Source organism: Littorina saxatilis, linkage group LG1, assembly GCF_037325665.1.
Source record: "Littorina saxatilis isolate snail1 linkage group LG1, US_GU_Lsax_2.0, whole genome shotgun sequence".
In the NCBI taxonomy this organism is placed as follows: Eukaryota; Metazoa; Mollusca; class Gastropoda; order Littorinimorpha; family Littorinidae; genus Littorina; species Littorina saxatilis.
The window spans coordinates 19,400,264-19,425,836 of NC_090245.1; the positions used below are offsets into that span (position 1 = coordinate 19,400,264).

Sequence of the window (25,573 nt, forward strand, 5' to 3'; positions counted from 1 at the left end):
AGCTGGTTTTAAGGCAACATTTATGGCCCCTGCGACCTTGACCTTGAAGCAAGGTCAAGATGCTATGTATGTTTTTTGGGGCCTTGTCATCATACACCATCTTGCCAAATTTGGTACTGATAGACTGAATAGTGTCCAAGAAATATCCAACGTTAAAGTTTTCCGGACGGACGTCCGGACGGACGGACGGACGTCCGGACGTCCGGACGGACGGACGGACGGACGGACGGACGACTCGGGTGAGTACATAGACTCACTTTTGCTACGCATGTGAGTCAAAAATTGAAAAGGAAACAAAAACACATGTTACCAACACAGCCAACACACTTTAAAGACTCTGATCTCAAGTGACATGAATATGGACAACAAAGTTGTGTTACTTTTCAACAAACAAACAAAAAAACAACAACTACAACAAGAAAAGCAAATGCTTTATGCGACACCCCTTCGTCATGTCCCATTACAGACCTGATTTTCTCAGATTTGTTCAGGTCTTAAGAGGATTGTTCAAATGTATATGAATCAAAAGTATTTGCCGGAGCAAAAAAAAAGAACAAAGAAGAAGACAGAAGAATCCGAAGAACAAAATTCAGAAAAAACAGACAAGTCGAAGAGAAAGAAAGTGGATGCAGAGAAAGACAGACTAGGGAGTGAGTGAGAGAGAGAGAGAGAGAGAGAGAGAGAGAGAGAGAGAGAGAGAGAGAGAGAGAGAGAGAGAGAGAGAGAGATGTTGTGTGGACAAGTGTGAGAGAGAGAGAGAGAGAGAGAGAGAGAGAGAGAGAGAGAGAGAGGAGAGAAAGATAGGGTAAAAGTTAATTAAAAACAATTTAAAAAAAATGTCCATGATCTGTTTACTGTCCATTGAGTGTGAAGCTGACAGAAAGAGTGAGACAGAAGGAAAACAATAATAACTTAATAAGAATTAAAATGATAACAAAAAAAATAAAAAAAATAAAAAACTTCCGATATAAAAAATAAAAATAAAAACCGCAAGCACATGTGTGATTAACAAGGTCTGATCTCCTTAAAAAAAAAAAAAAAAAAAAAAAAAAAGTATTTGCTGCTCTACCCTCAAAAATTAATGTCCAAGAGAACATTTCTGATTACTCAGGGGAGTCCAAAAGTATGATGCAGAAATCCATCAAATCCATGAAAGCAAACCAATAATCAGATCATACCCGCACTCTGTTCTCGTTGCTGAGAACGATCTGTCGGATGGCTTTGGACACAAAGTACAAAGACCGCTTGGCTCCTTGCTCAGATCTGTAGAGAAGCTGGTTGGACGGAAACTCGTCTGTCAGGCCGTAGAAATCTCTGCAACATGACAGGAAATCAAAAACTGAAACTAGTCATTCTTGTGAATGGCTAAGAAAATGTACAACCAGATCTGATAGAAAACAAATTACCAAGTTTCTTTCTTTCCTCGCAATAGGCTCAAGACTCAAGACTCAAAAATGTTTACTGTCCTTATAAAAACAAGGAAAATTGACATGCAGTGTCAGGCGGTGATAACATAAAAAACATCACATTTACTGAGAATTAAGTATTGCACTAAAATCCAACTTCACACATTAGATCAGATTCACAGGAGGCAGTGCTTTAGTGATTCACTGAAGGAAGATTCAAGCATGCAAGCTCCATCATGCACACAGACCAGAAAAGATGCATCATGATCAATCAATCAATCAATCAATATGAAGCTTATATCGCGCGTATTCCGTGGGTACAGTTCTAAGCGCAGGGATTTTATTAAATTTTTGGGTTTTTTATGCAATTTGTTATTTTATATCGCGCACATATTCAAGGCGCAGGGATTTATTTATGCCGTGTGAGATGGAATATTTTTACACAATACATCACGCATTCACATCGGCCAGCAGATCGCAGCCATTTCGGCGCATATCCTACTTTTCACGGCCTATTATTCCAAGTCACACGGGTATTTTGGTGGACATTTTTATCTATGCCTATACAATTTTGCCAGGAAAGACCCTTTTGTCAATCGTGGGATCTTCAACGTGCACACCCCAATGTAGTGTACACGAAGGGACCTCGGTTTTTCGTCTCATCCGAAAGACTAGCACTTGAACCCACCACCTAGGTTAGGAAAGGGGGGAGAAAATTGCTAACGCCCTGACCCAGGGTCGAACTCGCAACCTCTCGCTTCCGAGCGCAAGTGCGTTACCACTCGGCCAACCCTTCCATGGTGCAATAAGAGCAGAGTCCTTCCCATATAAACAATTCGGCTCACCATCTTAGATTTGGCCGGGCTTTTGCATGGGATAAGACCTTTCCTCCACTTGGACAAATACCAAATCTCAACAAGCTGGATGCTTTCTTTGCAGAGTGGGAATAGATGATGTTTGGACAAAAATTCTCCAGGGTTTGTATGGGTTGTGAACATCGAACGCAGAAGAAGAAGTATGGGTTGTGAAAGAGTTTGTTTGTTTGTTTGTTTGTTTGTTTGTTCGTTCATGGGCTGAAACTCCCACGGCTTTTACGTGTATGACCGTTTTTACCCCGCCATTTAGGCAGCCATACGCCGCTTTTGGAGGAAGCATGCAGGGTATTTTCGTGTTTCTATAACCCACCGAACTCTGACATGAATTACAGGATCTTTTTCGTGCGCACTTGGTCTTGTGCTTGCGTGTACACGCGGGGGTGTTCGGACACCGAGGAGAGTCTGCACACAAAGTTGACTCTGAGAAATTAATCTCTCGCCGAACGTGGGGACGAACTCACGCTGACAGCGGCCAACTGGATACAAATCCAGCGCGCTACCGACTGAGCTACACTCTTGATTTTCTTGAGGCAAACTTTTCACACGTAGACAAAATGTATGTTTGGAGACACACCCCTCCCTAATGACTTGCCACGTCATGGTGGAAAGTTTGGCTCAAGAACACCAAGAGTATTTACTCTTTCAGTCAGGATGTTACGTGTGGGTATGTGTTCATATAAAACCATGGACAGGCTGGGAAGGATTGGCCTATAGTGTCCACCATTCTTCATTACCCATTCATTGGACATTAGATATTTTATTTTTTATTTTCATTATTTTATTGTCCCATCGCTGGGAAATTCTGGTCGCTTCCTCCCAGAGCTAGCAGCAACAGAGACGCACTACCCAGGTGTGTGCGTGTTTAGGTGTAATCAGCCACCTGCACTTATGGCAGAATGACCGAGGTCTTTTACGTGCCATAGTGGTGACAGGGGGATGGAACATGAATACCGTCTCTGAGCCTGCACATAAAGTTGACCCATGTCCGTCCCGGCCCGGATTCGAACCCGTGAACCTCGGATCACACGGCCAGTGCTGTACCAACTGAGCTACCGGCCTGATTACCTGATGGGAGGCCACACAGGGTCCCCAGGCTGCATAAACAGGAACGGATCCTCCCTGTACCCCTTCAGTTCTTTCTTCTTGGGCTGTGGGCTGCACACAGTAATTGTTTGGATCAATTTTGTATTCAATCACATCTTATTAGTAATAAATAAATAAAAGCTGAGAATTAAAATAAAGAATATAAAAAAAATATTTACCCAAATCCACACAACATCCATTAAGTCTTGACTTAAATAAATCTCATACGGTTACTTTTCGGAGAACACTGAAACTGTAGTCTTGCATCAATATTTGTCCATAATATTAGAAAACAAAGCCTGCACATAACTTCATTACAGAAAACTTGTTCTGCAACTTTAAATACACACTTCTCAAAGAAGTAAGCCTACCAAGCCTAAATTTCCCAAATCCTAATCACTGCATGTTATACAGACAACCAAATCATAGTCTGTTCGTGTACATTTTGTTTTCAAGGCATAACAACAACAAAAATCTTGCATCTTGCAAGCGAGGTTCATCCACGATACTAAGATAAGTTCATTATTTGTATCATAAGCGTTTGTCCGTTTGTCTACTTAACCCAATGCCCCCTGAACCGCCCGGCATGGCCCGCTGGAAGTGCCCTATGAAATCCCTGAAACGCCCGGCATGGCCCGCTAAACACTAGGTCACCTACTTTCACTTTCGCTTTGAGCCTTACCCATAAGGCCTTGCGACCGGATGTGATTAATGCACTTCCTTCCGGCTGCTTCATTCTAGCGTTTGCAGAGTTTGAATCGATGCAATAGTGTGTTAGCTGTGAATTTTCAAAGTTTGAGATTTTTTTTCTGACAAAATTGCGTTGAGCGAAGGTTTGGAAGTATGGTGTTCGATCCTGGGGAACTCAGATGACGATTCTGACACGCCTTTCGAAGGTTTTCTACTTGAAGAGGTGAAAGGGGATGAGTCTTGACATCGATCTGGGTGTTGTTATTCGACAACAAGACTTTCGGGAGGATTTTTCTGGGAGTTTTCAACATATATTGGTGTAAATGAGGACTGAAGGCTGACACGTTGGACGTTTTTGAAGAACACTTGCTGGATTTTTTTTTAAACAACATTTATTACATCGGAAGTGGACAGAACATACTTGCATATGAAACTATAGTGTATTCTCGAGTTATTCTGCCATCTTCTATATAAATGTGAGTACCTATGATTTTATATGAATTGTTTTGTTTTGTATGTATGCATGTTGTGCGGAGTAGTTTCCCTTTGCTCAGGATTTAGAAGGCAGCCTGCCATTTTTTTGTCAGGGGGCATTGGGTTAAAAAGACCACTGGGTTGATGTACTAGCAAATGTAACGTTTTGTTTTGTCAATAATTAAACATTCCAATAATCTACAATTCTTGTTTTTTGATCCATTCATTCATTCAAAGCATAAAAAAGTCACATTTTTGTTTAAATCTGACTCCAACAACATACTCAGTCCCAGACACTCACCCCTCTTCTGACTCCCCTTTTCTTTTCCTGCTGTTGTCATTTGTTGCATTGGCATCTTCGCTTTTTCTTTGAACGGCTGTCGAATCTGTGTTGCTGTTTGCAGGTTTATCTGTAGTTGTCTCTGTGACAGCCATTTTTTCCTGTGTCGGTGGCCCTTCGGAGGTCACTTTTTCAGATGCTGTTTGCTCCCGTTTGAGTGCTTCCTCTGAAATGAGGGAATCGGATCATGACACAACCAACCAGGAATGGGGAAATAGCAGTACATAGTTAAAACTAATTATAATGGAGATTATAGTTTTCATCACTGCAAAACAGAACAATTCAGCAACTTATAATATCAATAAAAAGACCGAAAAATACTGTACTCACATGTGAATGAAGAATACGGAACAAATGACAGCTGTTGTTTGTTCCGTATTCTTCCTTCACACGTGAGTACAGTATTTGTCGGTCTTTTTATTTATCGTTCTCATGCCCAGTTACCATTGTTCGTCTGCTTTCTTTACAATATCAAGCTCTGAAGTGAGCTGTGACTCTCTGCTGTCTGTCAGACAATCAACGGTCATTCAAACTCTTTACCATACACAATACATCTTGCACACCAAAATGGGTCCATATTTTGAGAGAAAAAAACACGATAAATGCGAATGACAAATGCACGGCTGAAGAGGATCTCCCAGAACCAAGTGGGTTAGAGTACTGTTGCTGTTGCCCAATTTGTTTTTCCTGGGAATTCAGAGGCGTAAGTCTAAGTCGGGGGGCTGGTAGTTCAGTTGGTAGAGCACTGGAGTTGTGATCCTAGGCCGGGACGAACACGAGTTAACTTTTGTGTGCATACTCAGAGACGGTATCCATGTCCCACCCCTGTGTCATGTAAAAGATCTCGATCATTCTGCCATAATTACACACCTGGGTAGCGCGACTCTTGGTGCTGCTAGCTTTCCACTGGGAGGAACCGACCCAAATTTCCCAGCATTGGGATAATACAGTAAATGAAATAAAAGTTAAGTGCTAATCATACACCCCTCAGACGACAGAATTAAGTCTCTTCACTCACTCAGAACCAAGTGTACTAGAGTACCGATGCTGTGGCCCTATGTTTTTTTCCAGGAATTCTGAGGCCTAAGTCCAAGTCAAGCGCTAATCATTCACCCATCAGACAACAGAATTAGGTCTCTTCACTCACCTTTTTCCACACGTGCCTCCCTTGACCATGGCAGGTTGCCAACTTTCCGCAGAGCAGCAAAAAAGAATCCGCCTGTGTCTTGGTGATGCGGCAGGACTCTGTGGCTGAACACACACAGTAGAAAAAATGAACGTAAGAATAAATACTTGTGAGTGTCTATCCAGAAAACTCAATCCACACATCCAACAAATCAGCTCTACTTTTTTGCCAACCCTGTAATTATAAATATCAGGGCAAACATTTATATTTTTTGCTGTATATGTTGGACAAAAGATCCATCTTTACTCAAATAAGTATCATTTTACGAGGGGAACTCGTTATGTGTTGCAACCTAGACGGACCACAGACGTCACTATTTTGCTTTTACATACATTAAATCATAGACCAATTTTGTTATACTTGTAACAAAAAATGTTGTGTGATTCTGTTACGCGATTCCGTTTCAAAGCGCCGAACATGCCTGAGCATTCTTCGAGGGCGTTATTTCGGACATACCCCAGTCAACGTGGTCAGGTGTCCTGGACAACTGATTTGAGAGAATGGTAAAATGTGTATAGGCTGAGGTTTTTTTTTATAAAAAAACCTGGAGTAGACAGATTGGTTGTAAGTGTCATTAAAAAAACAAATTCCAAAACATATTGAGTGGCCCTTGTATAGCAAAAATCAACAAGAACCAACTAGTCCTACCACAAGTTAAGGTTGAACTTCTCAGCTTCCTCTGCAGTGGGAGAAAACATGGACTTGGTGAAGAGAGATTTGAAGTTCTGTGGCACGCTCTCAAAGTCGTCCATCCAGTTCCCAAGTTTGTTCATCATCTGAAATAGGGGGCAAAGTCATTTATAACGCACATATTCTTACAGAAGTTTAGGAAGTTTGAAGATGATACTAAACTCTGACTTCCTGCATGAAGGGGTAATTGAGTAAGAGAGATTAACTTTGATCCATTATTCAGGTGATATCATATATTGAGTTATACAGCTTACTTATTATTTTGGTTTTTTGGCTCACCTAAGTGTAGCCTATGCGATGCTAACTTTTGTCTGTCTGTGCGTGTGTATGTGTGTGTGTATGTGATAGAAACTTTAACATTTGACTGAACACCGAAATACTAATTTTACCTGGTTATTATCCAAGCAACAGCTTCAAAGTATTGAAACAATGATCAACATTTCGTCGGCACGTATGTAGTTAAAGTGTGTATCCAAAGAAAACGGGTGGTGGGGGGTTTTGGGGGGGTAAGAACAGCTGACTGGTTTGTGTCGTGTGTGGTATGTAGACCAGGTCAGGGGTCAAGGTTAGGTCAGATCGCGTGAAGGATTGTGGTATAGATACAGTTATCACCGAGCTGCAGTTCGCCGATTCGGAGAAGACGATTTCACATTGTTCGGTTTCGTAGCTCCAGAAAAATAGATAAAGAAGATACCAAAGGAGATTTCCTACAGGTTAATCTGCACAACGTGTTTCCAGTGTCTGCGCGAGGAAGCGCTGTCGAAAGCGCAGTGTCGATCTGGCCATCTGGCAGTCGTGTCCCCGAGTAAGTAGGCTACAGACAGACAGATCTAGATCTAGTGTCACCTATGCTTACTGTGTGTGTGTATGTGTGACGGAGTGATTGAGTTTGTGTTACTGTTTGTCGATTTCTTACGGGAGCCTTGAAGGCTTCGCCTCTTGTTACACCAGTCTTCATAATAAAAAAACATGACATTGTATGCGCCTCCCTTTTTCTCCGGCAGTAAATGCTAATGAGACTAAGTGATGCTATCTGGATGTAAACCAAAGGTCAAACTGTTGAACAAACAAAGCATCAACAATGGTTTCAATTGTCTTGCTCTTACCTTCCATTTGCTGAGACCAGGCACTGTCTTGAGACCAGGCATCATGGAGGAGACATCAACAAGTTCCACAGAGCCTGTAAACACAAGCTATTTTAACCCATCATATTGCTTTGCTGTCTGCACAGTTTGGATAAATGTAAAGGTGAGAACAAGAAAAAGATCCCTGGATGAGGGATGGGGTACCGCAACTGATGTGTGGTGAGACTCATTTCACTAAAAATGCAACAGCTAATGATAAAACTTGTAACTTTTTGTTGGTGCATGTAAGTGTGTACCCTCTACAGAAACTCACACTAGTAAAACAACCTTCTGTAACATCAACAACTGAATCTGTAACGTTTTTGTCCTCATCTCTTGAACCTGGTTCTTTCTCTCTCTCCACCTCTACTTCTCTGGCTGCAGCTGTGTGTCTATTTTACTCTCTCTTTCTTTGCTCTGCTTTTTTTCTTCTACTTCTCATCACATCATTTTCCTCAATATCTCTGTTAGTACGGTACCCCCCCCCCCCCCCCCCCCCCCCTTTAAGACCCCCCTTTTAAGACCTTTTTGTTTGTTTGTTTGTTCATGGGTTGAAACTCCCACGGCTTTTACGTGTATGACCGTTTTTACCCCGCCATTTAGGCAGCCATACGCCGCTTTCGGAGGAAGCATGCTGGGTATTTTCGTGTTTCTATAACCCACCGAACTCTAACATGGATTACAGGATCTTTTTCGTGCGCACTTGGTCTTGTGCTTGCGTGTACACACGGGGGTGTTCGGACACCGAGGAGAGTCTGCACACAAAGTTGACTCTGAGAAATAAATCTCTCGCCGAACGTGGGGACGAACTCATGCTGACAGCGGCCAACTGGATACAAATCCAGCGCGCTACCGACTGAGCTACATCCCCGCCATTTAAGACCTTTTAAGACCTTGCTTTTTCACATGTTCTGTTCACAACTTCTGTAAATGTACCTCCATTTTAATTAAGACTCCCTCCTTTTCAAGACCTGATTTTCTCTGATTTTTGAAGGTCTTAAAAGGGGGGTTCCCCTGTAGTCCATCGGCCTTACCTTCACATCTGCGCAGCATTTCAGCCATGACGGCCTCGTCCTCCACTGGCTGCATGGAGCAGGTGGAGTACACAAGCCGACCCCCGACCTCCAGCAACTCCAGGCCTCGCTTCACGATCTTGATCTGCAGCCTGTAATCACATGGCAACACTCAATAAGACGTGAGGAGACACAAGATAAGGATGGGGTGCTCATATCTGGCAATGCTTCAACAATAAAACAGGAGTAATGTCTGTTTTAGATGATATGTTGGTGTTTAGTTAAATGTAAGACTAAGAGCGACAAGAAGAAGAAGAGAAGGAGAAATTAATGTTACACTTTCAATCACACCATACAGGGCACACATGAACACACAGACACACAGAGCTTATGAATACATATGTGAGGAAACAAATGTTATTTTAACAACAGTCTTCAAACAGTTGTTTTTACATTTATTCAAGTTTTGACTAAATGTTTTAACATAGAGGGGGGAATCGAGACGAGGGTCGTGGTGTATGTGCGTGTGTGTGTGTGTGTGTGTGTGTGTGTGTGTGTGTGTGTGTGTGTGTGTGTGTGTGTGTAGAGCGATTCAGAGTAAACTACTGGACCGATCTTTATGAAATTTTTCATGAGAGTTCCTGGGTATGATATCCCCAGAACTTTTTTTCATTTTTTCGATAAATGTCTTTGATGACGTCATATCCGGCATTTTGTAAAAGTTGAGGCGGCACTGTCACTGATTGAAATTTTGGCCAAGCAATCTTCGACGAAGGCCGGACTTTGGTATTGCATTTCAGCTTGGAGGCTTAAAAATTAAGTAATGACTTTGGTCATTAAAAATCTGAAAATTGTAATTAAAATTATTTTTTTATAAAACGATCCAAAATTACGTTTATTGTATTCTTCATAATTTTCTGATTTCTAAAACATATAAATATGTTATATTCGGATTAAAAACAAGCTCTGAAAATTAAAAATATAAAAATTATGATTAAAATTAAATTTCCGAAATCGATTTAAAAACAATTTCATCTTATTCCTTGTCCGTTCCTGGTTCCAAAAACATATAGATATGATATGTTTGGATTAAAAACACGTTCAGAGAGTTAAAAAGAATAGAGATATAGAAAAGCGTGCTATCCTCCTCAGCGCAACCGCTACCGTGCTTTTCTGGATTGTTAATGTCACTGCCTTTGCCACGAGCGGTGGACAGACGATGCTACGAGTGTACGGTCTTGCGGAAAAAATGCAATGCGTTCAGTTTTATTCTGTGAGTTCGACTGAGCTTGACTAAATGTTGTATTTTCGCCTTACGCGACTTGTTTCATCTTTCTGCCGTTCTAACTCCGTCAGGGTTTTGAAGGTGAGGCAAAATGTAAACACACCTTAGCTTAAAGGCATATGTACTCGATGACTATACACGCTAATTGCTTTACCAACAGCTGGAGACATGCTAAATTAAGTTCCCTGCAAAATATTGTGGTCTAGGACCCCTTCAATGTTGAGATATGTTAATTTTCATTTTGATCTGGATCGTCCTATTTATAGATTTGGCAACACATGTAACGTTGATGCAAGGGAGCTAACACCGCGGCTTTGTTGACATCCTCACTTTTTCAGAGGCTAGAACAAGCTGTAATGCATGTATTATGGTCCGCGCATGGTGACATATCGTCATTGTATGGTCTTATGGTGCGTTTGACATCGATTATGGGCAAACTACACTTTGTAAACACGGGAGCGCGTACATATGCCTTTAAATGAATACAAGTCTTCCACAGCTCATAAAAAACATATATATTTCCAAACATACACTGGTTGTTTTTATCTTCTGTGTTCATAGGCTGCAACTGCCACATATTATCGTGTTTTGCACAAGTGGGCTTTCACACCAGTGTTTTCCCTGCCATTGAGGCAGATATACTTTTTTCAGAAGACACTGATTGTTCAAGGCATAAGCCAACATAACACATTTATGTTAACTCACCCATGCAAGGAGGTGCCCATGGTAGGTTGCCATTTGCTCCAGATGTCTATGTTCTTCCGCATGGTTCCGTCTCCGCTGTCAAAAAGTAAAACACAGATATGCCACAAAAATGTTGCACAAACAAAGAACAAGCAGCATAGATTGCAAATGCCTCAGCAGGACAAATAAAAGACAACAAAGGTCATTTAAAGGTTGGTTGGTTATTATTTTTATGATCTCTTCAGCTAATATTGCTATACTGATATAGCTCAGTTGGTAGCGCGCTGGATTTGTATTCAGTTGGCCGCTGTCAGCGTGAGTTCGATCCCAGGTTCGGCGGAAATTTATTTCAGAGTCAAATTTGTGTGCAGACTCTCTTCGGTGTCCGAACTCCCCCCCCGTGTACACTACATTGGGTGTGCACGTTAAAGATCCCACGATTGACAAAAGGGTCTTTCCTGGCAAAAATTGCTTAGGCACAGTTAATAATTGTCTACCTATACCCGTGTGACTTGGAATAATAGGCCGTGAAAGGTAAATATGCGCCGAAATGGCTGCAATTACTGGCCGTATAAAATTTCATCTCACACGGCATCACTGCAGAGCGCCTAGAACTGTACCCACGGAATATGCGCGATATAAGCCTCATTGATTGATTGATTGATATATGAGACAAATGCAAGTTTGTTTCCTTCCTCAGTTCACATGGCAAGCTCCATGCTTTAATCATTTAAAGGTACATTTCTCACTGTTAACCACCACAGCTCTGTGTGAGCTTTTAGAAGCGCAGAGCGGATCCTACCACTTGAAAACATACTGACATCCAATAGCCTGACTACTTTCTGTGCTGAGTGGGGCTTTATTCTGAGTTATCAAATGATACCTATGTCAACAACCATGCTTCGTCCAAAAAGTGTATCTGGCATCGCTTGCTTCAAAAGCTGCATTTAGCATACACTGCTTTGCTGCTATTCTACGGTTAGCTTTCAATTACCATTTCTACCTAGCACAGTGAAGATACTGACCTGCAGGGCACATCTGCAAGGACTCTGTCAAACAGCATGAACTCTGGTTTCTCTTCCTGTGAAAAAAAAGTTATCAGAATGAATAATATAAAACAGACAGATTAGACATTGATAACATTACTGGGAGGGATGAAAGATGTTTGCAAGCAACATTACTGTGGTGCACATGTTTTTTCACTACTTACTCATTTTGAGTTTCTGTTATCATTTCGGAATTCAGTTACAACACCTCTTAAAATTCAGCAAAAGCGCCGTGCACACTGGTACCTATCCATTAGGAGAGAGAGAAAACAACATATTTAAGCATCTGACATAGATGCAGTGATGCATCAGCTTGCCTATTTCAACAATCTACATTCTCTGATGATACTTGCATGAGGCTGACAAATCTCTGCTAAATCCTTTCCCATCCCCTGTAAAGGTGTATCAAATAGACATAGAGGGGCTTCTCAGTTCTTCTTCTTCTTTGATCATAGGCTGCAGCTTCCATGTACACCTGTGTGGTTGCACAAGTGGGCTTTTACGTGTATAATATTTTCCTTGCCATTTAGGGAATCATAATCATTTCAGAGGATGCATAATGGGTGGGTTTTTTTTATTTTCATATTCTCCCAAATGATGACATGGATAACGGAATCTTTTTCGTGCATATTTAGTCTTGGGTTACCACATACACATCAAGGGGAATCTGCACTGAATTTCACCTGGGAGATACGAAAAATCTTAACAACCAGGCACAGCCAGGATTCAAACCCTGAACCTTCTAGTTGGATATAGGAAGCAAAGGACTTACATCCATGGAGACGCGCAGTTTGGGGAAGAAGGCTGCGTCATGGTTGACAATCATACAGCAAGGACTGGCCAGACGTTTCACCTGGTGAACCATCAGGTAACACCTCTTGTTCTCTTTGTCATTGGCCACCACAACGCCCTCTGAAATCACACACAAGTTATGGTTAACAGTTGAATCCACATTCCAAAGATGAAGCTGGTTCCCTCCCCTACTTGCAGCTGTGGTCATGAGGATCAAATCACAGACCACATCCTCCAGAGGTGCCCCATATTGAAATTATGAAAAGCAGAAGTAAAACCGTGTGGCCAACTGCAGTCCCCCTCCATTGCCAGCTGTACAGAGGAAAGGAGGACCTGGAAAAGACAATATCATTTTGTCTCGTTGTCCGGGCTGACAATATAGATATGTGATCAACAAGAAGCAGAAGAAGAAGAATCTTTATTTTAAGACTCCCTCCTTTGATGCTTCACCCGGTGGACCATCATGTTACACCTTTTGTTCCCCCTGTCTTTGACCACAGCAACGCTTTCTGAAATCACACACAAGTTAGGGTTTTACAGTAAAACCCCGGATTCTGAGAATAAGACAGACTGTAATTGTACTATCCTCAAAAGGCGTTGCACCTACAGTTCTGTGTGACTGTAGCGAGGATGAACAGACTTGGCAGAAGGTTCTACAGGCGTGCCCTCTCCTTGCCCCCCTGCGTGACCAGACCTGGTCAGAGAGCACAACTCCAGATACAAAACTGCGGGAAACTGTGGAAGAGCTGCGCTGATCTTGCCAGCTCATAAGATCAGCAGGACTAAGACTATGAGTGACACAACCGTCGAATGCTGAAGAAGAAGAAGAAGTACTATTCTCAAATATTCAACTGACAATCTCACCAAAATATCACCGCCCAAATACCTTACCTGGCACACCGGTCTCATCTTTGTGGAGGTATTCTATCAGCTGAGCTGTCTTGGACCCTGGAGCAGCACACATGTCCAACACCTACACACAAAAACAAAAATGAATTTAAAGGTGGTCGTCTACATTTTTGCTTTTTTTCAATAATCTTATGGTTAGATTTCGCAAAAAAGTTATGTCAGATGATGAATGAACCATGGGGAAAAAAGTTATAGAAAAACAAATATATGTAAAAAAAGATTTTATTTTGGGGTAGCGTGACTCACGCTTCCAATATTTTGTTTTCTGTTTGCTCAGAACATGTGCTTTGCCTAAAAATACTGACCAATCAAATTCATGTCACTATGCTTATAGCCACGCCCAAACAAGTGCAGCAACAGTTTGACACTGGAGCGCTGTCCACGCTTTTTTTTGAACGCACGAAATGCACGGGATTTGAGAGGAGTTTTGCGCTTGGCATTTTCCAAATAAGGATATCCTACTATGAGTACTACGCTGGAATACTACAATGAATTTTCAAACGGCTACACTGTCTTTGTCTTTCCTGATCGAAAGGGGGTGTATTGTTGATATTTGTAGATAATAGACTCTGCATTTTAATGGTCAAATGGTGATTTCGGTATAAAAATGTAGACAAGGACCTTTAAAAGAATGCTGAATATAATTTTTTTTCTAGAGTATAAACAAATCAGCTTACCAACATTAAAATGCAATGTTATTTTGTAAACTGAGTGCCACTACATTTACCCTTTAAAAAAAGAAAGATCACAAGAAGATCAATTTGGCTATGACAGTGAGAAACGTTCGGTCTTCACTGTGAAGATTGTAAAAGAAAATGTACATCTTAACTAAAAAAAAGCCTTTTCGGGTTCAAGGGATTTTGATGTCCTCGAACAAGGTAAAAGCAATGGTTATTTTTAAGTGTTAGATTCCGTTTTTCTTGTGGTCCGTATCCGATCAATATTTCGGAATGCAAATTCTGTCTTTTATTGACCTTTGACAGACAAGCAACACTAAACATATCCATTAACAAACAGCGTCTTCGGGCCAAGGTTGAAAACATTGGTTAATTTTAACTTTGAGTGTTACATTCAGAGTTTTGCTTGTGCTACTTATCCAATCAATGTCTGAGATGATACATTCTCTTTTTCAAAACCTTTGACACACACACAACACTAAACATTCAATGCAATGGTGTTGACCGACTAACCCTGCTCTGTGGTTGAACATCCAGAACCAGAGGTGGAATCATACTGACCGCCTCTTGTCTGCTGATGTTCCCCTGTGGACATAACCCATCATACAATAGACAATGTTCAAAAACAACTCTGTTGGGTCTTTTCATGGGATATTAAAACTGCACTACTCCAAAAACTGAAAAACACAAGTGATCACAATTTCCATGAAAGCATCTTACTATCTTAGTCATTTCCGCATATTTCTATTTCAGAAACATACTAACAACAAGATCAATGACACCAAGCACCAAATATATATATTTACTGAAAAACTTACACTTTCTGTCTCTGAGACAAGAAATTCATGCAGCTTGGATAGTATCTCCTGACTGCGCACAGCTTTGCGAGACAGGTCAATCTGCCAAGCCAGCTGGTCTGGATACCTGGAAAGAATTATCTGTGAAAATTAGCCAGTGACGATTATCAACAATGAGAAAAACAGTGTCATCAGTTCCCAGGTGCTGCAATGATAGCTTGCACTGGCAGGCACACACACACACACACACACGCACGCACATACACACAAAACACATGCACGTACACACAAACACTGGCACACACACAGAGGGGAACAAAAATCTGAGAAAATCAGGTCTGAAAAGGGGAGGCCAGGAGTCTTAAAACCTGGGTAAATTTACAGAAGCTATGAACAGAAAGTCAGAGGAAAACAAGGTCTTAAAAGGGAGGAAGTCTTAAATGGGGGGGGGGGGGGGGGGGGGGGGGGGCGGGGTGTGTCTTAAAAGGGGGTTCCACTGTAACACTTACCAAGACTATTTACCTTTTCTTACGTATTCACATCTCTGGGTAGTACATGTTTATCTTATCATATCATTATTGCCATGACCACAAAAGGAAACCTATTCAAAAGAAGATCTCACCATGTGAGACACTTTGGAGGTTTGATTGCATCCATGGTCAGTGCTTTGGAGACAGGAACATCACCGGCATTGAAAGCAACAGCGCCCTGCCCCCAAGGCACCGCTGCTTTCTCACCACCACCCCCACCATCAGCCGTAGAAGAGGTTGTGCTGTTGTTCTGGGATTTGACCGAGGCTGACGCTCCCACCAAACTGTCGAAGAACTGTGTGCGGATGATCTTCAGCAGTTCATTGGCTTGGCTGGACAAAGGAGATATGCAAATGAGGAAACAAAACATAACTTGAATGTATACACATTTTTAATTTTACAATATAAATTCATGATCAATTAAATCCCTCCCTCCCCCTCTCAAACACACATGAAAAAACACAAGTTGAAGGTGACAAAAATAAGTTTTCAGAAAAGAAAGAAAATAACTTCAATCAATTCGTTCAACAGCAAAGCTAATAAGTTTTGGCTACATTAGCAAAAATGATGTCTTTCACCTTTTATAGCCTGTTATTCTGAAGGTCACAGGTAGTGGCTCCTTCATGCGGTCGTAGAAGTCTTGAACCTCACTCTCTGGCATCAAACCCAGGTTCTAGAATGAAATTAAAAACAACGCATTTTTAATATGAGTATGAGGAACTATGACATTGTCGGTGATGATATTAAAGTTTGTGGGCAGAAACACAAATATGCATATATATGCTAGTGCCACATTTAATAAACGTTTTATTTTTCAGCTAGTGAAATTGATTTGGTGGTAAAATAACAATAGTACAGTTGTGAAGTCCTGGATGATCATGTTTAGATAAATTTACAATTACATGCTCTTTTACTTTTTTCACAATCCAAATTTTAGAGTTTTGAAGGTTTTAATTAAGCGGAGGGGGTAGGAACAAGATCAATCCTTGCAGTTGATGCAGAACAAAAATCTTGGTAAATGCTTCTAGTACTTCTAGTTCTACAGATAAATCATTAATCATTTACATTGCACTATGAAGAAAGGTTCACAATCATATTGCCTACCGAATAATACTTCCGGAAAAGTACATTGTCCTTGGTAGTCTGTGAATAGTTCCTCTCATTTTTGTAAGGAAGTGGATTTCTCTGCACAAAAAGACAACATTCATGTGAATCAATAAAGTATACGTAATGCTAATGAGACAGTGACAAAAGGTCAGGTGTCATGTCCACTGTCCCGAATGACACACGATTGCTGACATTTCACCATTGCCAGAAGAATAAACAAATAAGAAATAGGTAGAAAATGAATGTGAAAACTGACTTTAATTGGTGATCAGTATTTTCTATACCACTAACAAATAATCTACTTACACATAGCTGTTTGGCAAATGTATGTTGCATGGGACACACTGACATGAAAGTGGAAGATGTTTTCCCCTCTAGAGAAACTACATATCAAGTTACACTTTTTGTGCTCTTCCATTCCAGTTGGCAATCAATTGTTAACGCATGTTATTAGAAAAAATAGAACGAAAACAGATTAGATAGAATGAAAAATGTACTGGTGATGTCATTTGGGACATACTGACATGAAAACGTCACCTTTTGTCATTGTCTCTAATACCTTACTGACAGTGAGTGACACACTTCTGAGTAAAACTGAAAACACATTGAGTATTACTATTAAAAATGTGTTATGTTAACACACTTAAACAATTAAACCTGAGAGTGAGAGTGACACACATAACGATAACAATTGCCATTAATTTATCACTTTTTTCCTTTATCAATCTATCTATCGACTTGTGTCTGTCTGTCTGTCTGTGTCTTCGCGATGCACGGCCAAAGTTCTCGATGGATCTGTTTCAAATTTGGTGGGCATATTCAGGTACACCCGGGACACAACCTGGTCGATGAGATATTTCAACACGTGCCCTCAGCGCGCAGCGCTGAACCGATTTTGGTTTTTTTGTCTGGATCCACTACCAGTAACTCTTCCTTATCTTCTCCAGTGTTTTCAGCGTTTACCTCCCTTCCTTCGTATGGCGCACGGATATTCCCATTCCGTTACTATTTTTAGAAGGTCACTGCACGTTACTATTTTTAGAAGGTCTCCAGTGTTTTGCGCGTTTATCTCCTTTCCTTCGTGCGCCGGCAAAGCCGGCGTACACCCGGCTTTGCCGGGTCCCAGGCGCAGCCTGGTATTAGGCTCTACTTCTTCCCGGCGAAGCCGGTACCCGGCGAAGCGGGTAATCATTTAGTCAATCAATATGAGGCTTATATCGCGCGTATTCCGTGGGTACAGTTCTAAGCGCAGGGATTTTTTTTTAATTTTTATTTTATGCAATTTATATTGCGCACATATTCAAGGCGCAGGGATTTATTTATGCCGTGTGAGATGGAATTTTTTTACACAATACATCACGCATTCACATCGGCCAGCAGATCGCAGCCATTTTGACGCATATCCTACTTTTCACGGCCTATTATTCCAAGTCACACGGGTATTTTGGTGGACATTTTTATCTATGCCTATACAATTTTGCCAGGAAAGACCCTTTTGTCAATCGTGGGATCTTTAACGTGCACACCCCAATGTAGTGTACACGAAGGGACCTCGGTTTTTCGTCTCATCCGAAAGACTAGCACTTGAACCCACCACCTAGGTTAGGAAAGGGGGGAGAAAATTGCTAACGCCCTGACCCAGGGTCGAACTCGCAACCTCTCGCTTCCGAGCGCAAGTGCGTTACCCAGACCTGTTTACTTTAAACCCGAAGCAAGAGTACTTTCCCAAACAGTTGAGTGTATTTTTCAAAAGGTTGGTGTACTTTGCAAGCAAAGCCATATGGGCTAGGGAAAATGTACGCGTGGGTGCAAACGTGTTTGTGTAAGAATAGCATGTCTTGTGAACACCTTCAGAATTTAACTCCTTCCAATACAACAGGGATAAAACAATTTTATTTACCTGTCAGTTTGTAGCATTATAATCAGTGTCTTCCAAACAGATTAACAATGAAAAGATGAACTTCGTGAAATAACATCTGCTGTTGACAGTGGCAAGTTCATTTTTACAATCATCTCAGAAAACATTGCTTCAGCACGGACTACAGCCTTTTCTTCTGGCAGGATTAGCTTTGCGGGAATGAACTTTATGATTCCTTGGCAGCTTTCAGCGGATTTCTTTGTAGCAACCTTGTCCAGGTGAGTTTTGGAACTGCAGTGTCAGTCGTTCGATGTCATATTTCCCGGCATAGGCAACGGAAGTTGAAATCTGATTTAGGCCTACAATACTTGCAGTGTGCATGACTGTTTCCCACAGTAGACTCCACAATTCCTGGCTCTTTCTTATATTTCTCCAAGAAAATGTGCTGCTTTTGCTGTTTAGACTTGGTACAGTCACCCGAAACTGGCAACATTTTCTGCTTCATTTTGCCACGATTGTCCAGACGATCGCACGTGCCAACAACTGAACGAGGTTTCCACAGCTGAAGACTCGCTGTCAGGGTTATCTCCCTTAGACCGAAACCGGTATCAGTTGTTGTACCATCCCGTAATCAGCACACCAACACCAGAAAACGTATTCTAGACTTTTTCTTAGTCGTATTTTGTGCGTGTGTCGCGTATTGTCGTACCGATAATAATTTGGCGTACAAAATACGCCCAAATCGTACTGGTAAACAGGTCTGGTTACCACTCGGCCACCCAGACCTCAAAGCAAATGGAACACCGACTGTTCTCTGTCAGTGTTATGCTGCACTGCAGTTTATATCAATTAATTTAATACACATGTATTGCAATAAACAATGTTTGGAAGTAACTGTGTTGTGTGTATGGATTGTGAAAGACTCCAAGTCAGACCTGGGAACCCCCGTTTTGCACTTGGAGCATTCTCAAACAAACTTGCTGTATTTTCAGAAAAATGAGCGTACGTACTCCACACAGCATTTGAACACCCATGATTCAAACATGCTTCACAGACACGCGTCCGTCGCACCGTTCATTAAGTTAACCAAAACATTTAAAACACATGCTTCTTCAGGGATGTCGTTAGGTGTCGGACATCGGACATTTATTGATGAAAATCCCCAAATGTCCGATTCACATTGCCGCATGTCGGTCAGATGTCCTATCGTTTTAGCCTGAGCGTGGTCATTGTCCGATATGTACTCCATTCCTTCGGACAGCGCGATATTCGTTAATTTTCATTTCAAGATACAATTCTTCTAAAAGACCGAACGCTCTCGTGTTCAGCTGACACTGAAGTTGCCAGTGCCGCGTGCGGATCTTTTCTTTTGTCGGGAATTCCCGAACCGTTTGCGGGATGCGCCGTTTGGGTATTTATAACCGTCTCGGTGCAGCGCACTGATCTAAAAATAGTGGATTATTTTTAGAATAGATCAGTGCATGCTACAGGAGTACAGGAGACAACTCCAGCGGCTCTGAAGTTGTTCATGTTGGTTTCTTTTTTGTGGTTTCTTTGAAACAAAACAAATACAACATTATACGCACACTGTGTTGATGTATTTACTATATTATGTGTGTGTTCTACAGCGCGCGCGCATGGGTGTGTGTGTGTGCGTGTGTGTGTGGGCGCATGACTTTGGAACAATTCCATGGAATGTTATAAGCTGTTTGGCGCAAATTCATAATGTCCTATGAAACTTTCTGAAAGCGGTCAAATGTCCTATTGATGCTGAAGAACTCAGGACATTTGTCCTATAGGTATGAATTTGTAGCAACATCCCTGCTTCTTACCACTAGGCCAACCGTGCCGGTCCCAAGTCCAAGTCCAAAGTGTGTTTTTTTGTTTTGTTTTTTTTCCTTAACGCCCAGCCGACCACGAAGGGCCATATCAGGGCGGTGCTGCTTTGACATTTAACGTGCGCCACACACAAGACAGAAGTCACAGCACAGGCTTCATGTCTCACCCAGTCACATTATTCTGACACTGGACCAACCAGTCCTAGCACTAACCCCATAATGCCAGACGCCAGGCGAAGCAGCCACTAGATTGCCAATTTTAAAGTCTTAGGTATGACCTGGTCGGGGTTCGAACCCACGACCTCCCGATCACGGGGCGGACGCCTTACCACTAGACCAACCGTGCCGGTAGTCCAAAGTGTGAATACATTAGTTACTAATACTAAGTAGTCTTTATTGACATTAAAACTAAAAGGCCAGTCACTAACTTAGTAACTAGCGAGGGGTGGGTCTGAAGCACAAGAAGGAACACGTGTGGAAAGATTGCCTCAATAAAAACTGGAGTATTCTCTTTTTCAGTTTCACAGACGAAACAAACCCGACAGAGTTATTTCCGGAATTCCTCTAAGACTAAGTCTAAGGAAAAAGCTATACGCACTCCGAGTGTATACATGATCAATGGGTCTGTATACACTCCGGCAATGAAAAACTCTGATACAACTCTTTAGCCAATGAAAAGTCGTTAGGAAGTAGCGAATGAAAAATCAATCTGACGTATTGACTTCCGCTATCTCTTTTTCGGAGTGTCACTGTCAATGTTGGCAAATAATGTACATTCGCATAGAATACAACCACTCCGACAATAAACTGACATACAGCATCATGCACTGATGCAGTTGTTTTTGTGTGTGTTTGTCCTATGCGTACTTTGATATGGTAATGGGCAAGAATGGGAAGAATCCAGGGCAAACACCTGGGGCATGCGCTTTAACGCAAAAAATGCTACATCCTTAGCATCAGAAACAAGTCCAGCTTTTTCTACAACCTGGACAACCACATTCTTCAGAAAGTCAGCAGCAACCCCTACTTAGGCGTCACCTTTACTGATGACCTCAGCTGGACCACACACATCAACAAAATCGTCAAAAACTTGAAAAAGGCAAATTCCACCCTCGGCCTATTTAGAAGAAACCTCCGTTCCTGCCCACAAAGCTGTAGACGTACTGCCTATGTGTCCCTCATCCGCTCAACAGCTGTCTCGTCTGGGATCCGTACAAACAAGGCGATATAGACAGCCTGGAAAATGTACAAAAACGAGCAGCCAGATTCATTACCCAAAACTACAGGGACCGAAACCCAGGATGTGTCTCAGAGATGCTCAGCAGACTACAGCTTCCCCCACTCCAGGAACGCCGGAAACAACAGAGACTCACATTTCTGTTCAAAGTGGTCAGAGGGCTGGTCCCCGCAGTACCCCCTGAGAAATTCATCCAGCAACAAAAATCAAAAAGACAAGTGAAACAACGAGTGAACAAAGACTTTACATCATCAGCCACAGTCAGAAATATCACAAGAAACAACAGCCAGTGCTTTACTGTGGAGTGTACTAAAACACCAGTGTACAAGTACTCTTTTTTCACAAGAACAGTTATTGACTGGAAGAACCTTGATGGCAACACGATCCAGTCGTCAACGGTCAACGAATTCAGAGGAAAACTGCCAACCGCTGACTAAAACACGAAGTGCTCTCCCCAAATTCCGCCAACGTATATTCCCAAGCTTGGGACCTGTTGGCGTAACATATCAAGATCAAGATCAAGATCAAGATTATTATGAATCAAAAGTGCACTACGTTCCTTTGCAAAATGGCGTCGAATGACACTCCGAGTGTTGATGTGGTTGTCTGGTCTTTCATGTACACTCCGAGAATGAAATCTACATTACAGAAAAGGCCGTGGAGCATCAGATTGTTTTTCGGTTTTTTTGCACAACTGCTCTGCGTTCTTACCGCAAAGTGGCTTTGGATTGCAAATTCGCTTCACGACCGGAAGTTACATTCTCTTACCTGGTTTTGCCATTTTCTGCGACCCATCTTGTTGAAATTTTGTAAATAAGGTAGTCTGTTGTGAATAAAAAGTCCAAGAAGACACCTCATCCAACAACACAAAATAAGAATAAGATTTTACAGTTGTCGTCTCTGGACCATGCCACTTTTTCAGAGCGCAGCCATATTGGTAATGGGGGAGCACTCTATGGGACTTCCGTGTCTAGTAAGAAATCATTAATTCCCCTGTTCAGTCCCCCTCTGTCTCTCTGTGTCTGTCTCTCCCCAGTATCTCTCTGTGTCTGTGTCTCTCTGTGTCTGTCTACATGACAGATACACTGAGAGACAGACAGAGACAATGAGAGACAGACAGATAGATCTATGTAAAGAGGCTGACAGACAGACAAACAGGACAGAGACGGCCAGTAGGCAAATATGAACCACGTTTTGTTTCGAGTCATGCTGGTAACTAAATTTAGATTGTTTTCTTGAGAAGAAGTTTCATTTTGTGTTTGATACTTATTCTCTTTTTAATTAACGGTTGGTCCTAACTTGATTAGAGCAAATTAGCTTTCATAGACATTCAGCAAACTTTAAATACAGAAACATTCACAACTGTGACTGTCCATATGAGGAGCCTTGGCGCCCAACTGATATAGGCCAATGCAGAGAGACTTTCAGTCACGAATCACTGTAAAAAAAAAACCCACCTATACTTCAAAACGACATGATACGCTGAACTTATAGTGTGCAAGTCAGACGAATTCAAACATGCTTCAGATGTATCTGTTTCGGTTCGACGAGAACACAATTAGAAGCAAAACAGGAAACTAAAGAAAGGTATCAAAAACAGAGAAAAAAATAAATGAAATTATATCAACTTTCACGAAAGTACTGAAGACTTTTTCTTTCTCCAAAGCTCGAGGGCTTTTTAAAGGTTATTTTCAGAAAGCTTCTTAATGAATGACTGAAATCAGCAATTATCGTTTATTGTTTTCTGTTCAGTTGTTGGAGGTGGTCCATATTAGGGGGCACACACATACTTTGACATGTTGCTATTATTATTTTGTGTGTGCTAGAAACTCGGGGACAACACTGCCAAAATGTAACAATGTAACACTCTGAATTAGCTGTCGTGTATGGCAATTTTCGTGTAGTGATAACAGCTTTGTCTGTGGACAGAAAATAATTCCTTTTTTGTGTCAAATTTAGAGTGAACGCTGTCAAAGGTGTCACACAGAATCTGAGAAGAGAAAAAGCCTAACGGTTTTGTGGTTTGTGTTTCTCAGTGCAACTGTTTTGACACGTTCAAGTTATTCAGACAAGGTAAATGCAGCGAATGAAATAGTTTCAAGCGCAGGCGCTAGCACCGTTATGTAAACTGTGACAACAGTGATATTAACGTTCTGTATGGGTTGTTCATTTTGTTGTATGCTGACGATACGGTTATTTTTGCTGAATCGCCAGAATCCTTGCAGATCGCTCTAGATATTATGGACAGATATTGTAAAGATTGGTTTTTGAAATTGAATGTAACTAAAACAAAAGTAATGATTTTCTCAAGAGGGAAAGTAAGAACAGTTCCGACATTTACATTCAATGGTCGGAAACTTGATATTGTGTATGATTTTCAATACTCGGCCTGGGTATTAAATTTAGCTACAATGGTAAATTTACTGTTGCACAGAAGAATTTGTATGACCGTGCCTCCAAGGCCATGTTTGCTTTATTACGTAAAACTAGAAAACTGTTTTTGCCTCTTGATGTCCAAATTGACCTCTTTGAAAAAACTGTGGTCCCTATTTTACTTTACGGTTCTGAAGTATGGTGCCCTTACATGTCTGATTTAGCTAACAAATTACAGATACGATTTTTTAAGATGATTTTGAAAGTTGGCAAATCAACACCAACAAACATGGTTTTGGGTGAATTAGGTCAGTTCCCTGTAAGTATTCAAGCGAAATGTCGTATGTTGAATTGTTGGTACAAACGACGGGCGCTGTGGCGGGGTGGTAAGACGTCGGCCTCGTAATCGGAAGGTCGAGGGTTCGAATCCCGGCCGCGGCCGCCTGGTGGGTTAAGAGTGGAGATTTTTCCGATCTCCCAGGTCAACTTGTGTGCAGACCTGCTAGTGACTTATCCCCCTTCGTGTGTACACGCAACCACAAGACCAAGTGCGCACGGAAAAGATCCTGTAATCCATGTCAGAGTTCGGTGGGTTATGGAAACACGAAAATACCCAGCATGCTTCCTCCGAAAGCGGCGTGTGGCTGCCTAAATGGCGGGGTAAAAACGGTCATACACGTAAAATTCCACTCGTGTAAAAACACGAGTGTACATGGGAGTTTCAGCCCACGAACGCAGAAGAAGAAGAAGAAGAAGAAGTTGGTACAAACTTGCATTTTCTAATGGTTCTGACAAACTTTCTTGTGTGACATATCGTTTTTTGTTTAAAATGTATGAATCTGGTGTATACAAGTCAAAATTTTTGCTTTCTGTCCATGGTGTTCTAAATGAGTTAGGCTTTAGTGATTTTTGGCACAATCAAACTATCAATAATGTAACGGATGGTGATTATTTTAATACTTTCAAAGCACTGATGAAAAATAGGCTACAAGACCAATTTGTCCAAACCTGGCATTCAGAAATAAATAACAATGAGTTTTATTATAATTATAGAATGTATAAAGAGAATTTTGAGTTTGAAAAGTACTTGTCCATCCTGCCGGTTAATTTAGCAAACGCTGTTTTAAAATTTAGAACACTGAATCATAAATTGCCTATACAAAAAGGTAGGACTCTTGGTATTCCTAGACAAGACAGAATCTGTCACAAATGTTCATCAGGTGACCTTGGGGACGAGTTCCATTATATTTTTGTATGTCCTTTTTTTACCAATTATAGAAAACAGTTGTTACGGTGCTATTATTATGCCCGCCCCAATTCAGTTAAATTCAGAGAGCTTTTTTCCACTACAAAAAAGAGTTTATTGCTAAAACTCGCAAAGTTCATGACACTTGTCATGGACTGTTTGAGAAGCGAGTAAAATTTAATTCTCTTTTAGCTTTATACTCCGTTATCTGTTTTGTGTTGTTTGTAATAGTATTTTTGTCCTTATGTTAACCCACCCATCACCCCCCCCCCTCTCCCTTCCCCCCATTTCCCATAGTAAAGAAATGTATGTA

At 41.4% G+C, this 25,573-nt stretch overlaps 1 protein-coding gene across 1 annotated transcript in view; it reads right to left on the reverse strand.

The window, feature by feature from the left end:
• The window catches only part of LOC138963889 (RNA cytosine-C(5)-methyltransferase NSUN2-like), a 30,504-nt gene extending 7,920 nt beyond the window's left edge, over positions 1–22,584 (reverse strand). The window contains exons 1-17 of the mRNA XM_070335739.1: positions 22,410–22,584; positions 16,706–16,786; positions 16,180–16,274; positions 15,694–15,933; positions 15,093–15,198; positions 14,788–14,859; positions 13,580–13,661; positions 12,669–12,808; positions 11,876–11,931; positions 10,872–10,946; positions 8,903–9,033; positions 7,851–7,924; positions 6,703–6,830; positions 6,016–6,119; positions 4,830–5,034; positions 3,347–3,436; positions 1,179–1,314 (exon numbers count right to left, since the gene is read on the reverse strand). Coding sequence (XP_070191840.1) covers positions 1,179–1,314; positions 3,347–3,436; positions 4,830–5,034; positions 6,016–6,119; positions 6,703–6,830; positions 7,851–7,924; positions 8,903–9,033; positions 10,872–10,946; positions 11,876–11,931; positions 12,669–12,808; positions 13,580–13,661; positions 14,788–14,859; positions 15,093–15,198; positions 15,694–15,933; positions 16,180–16,274; positions 16,706–16,786; positions 22,410–22,499 — 1,905 coding nt within the window. The 5' untranslated portion in view covers positions 22,500–22,584. The remainder of the gene's footprint in view (positions 1–1,178; positions 1,315–3,346; positions 3,437–4,829; positions 5,035–6,015; positions 6,120–6,702; positions 6,831–7,850; positions 7,925–8,902; positions 9,034–10,871; positions 10,947–11,875; positions 11,932–12,668; positions 12,809–13,579; positions 13,662–14,787; positions 14,860–15,092; positions 15,199–15,693; positions 15,934–16,179; positions 16,275–16,705; positions 16,787–22,409) is intronic.
• Positions 22,585–25,573: the final 2,989 nt, after the last annotated feature.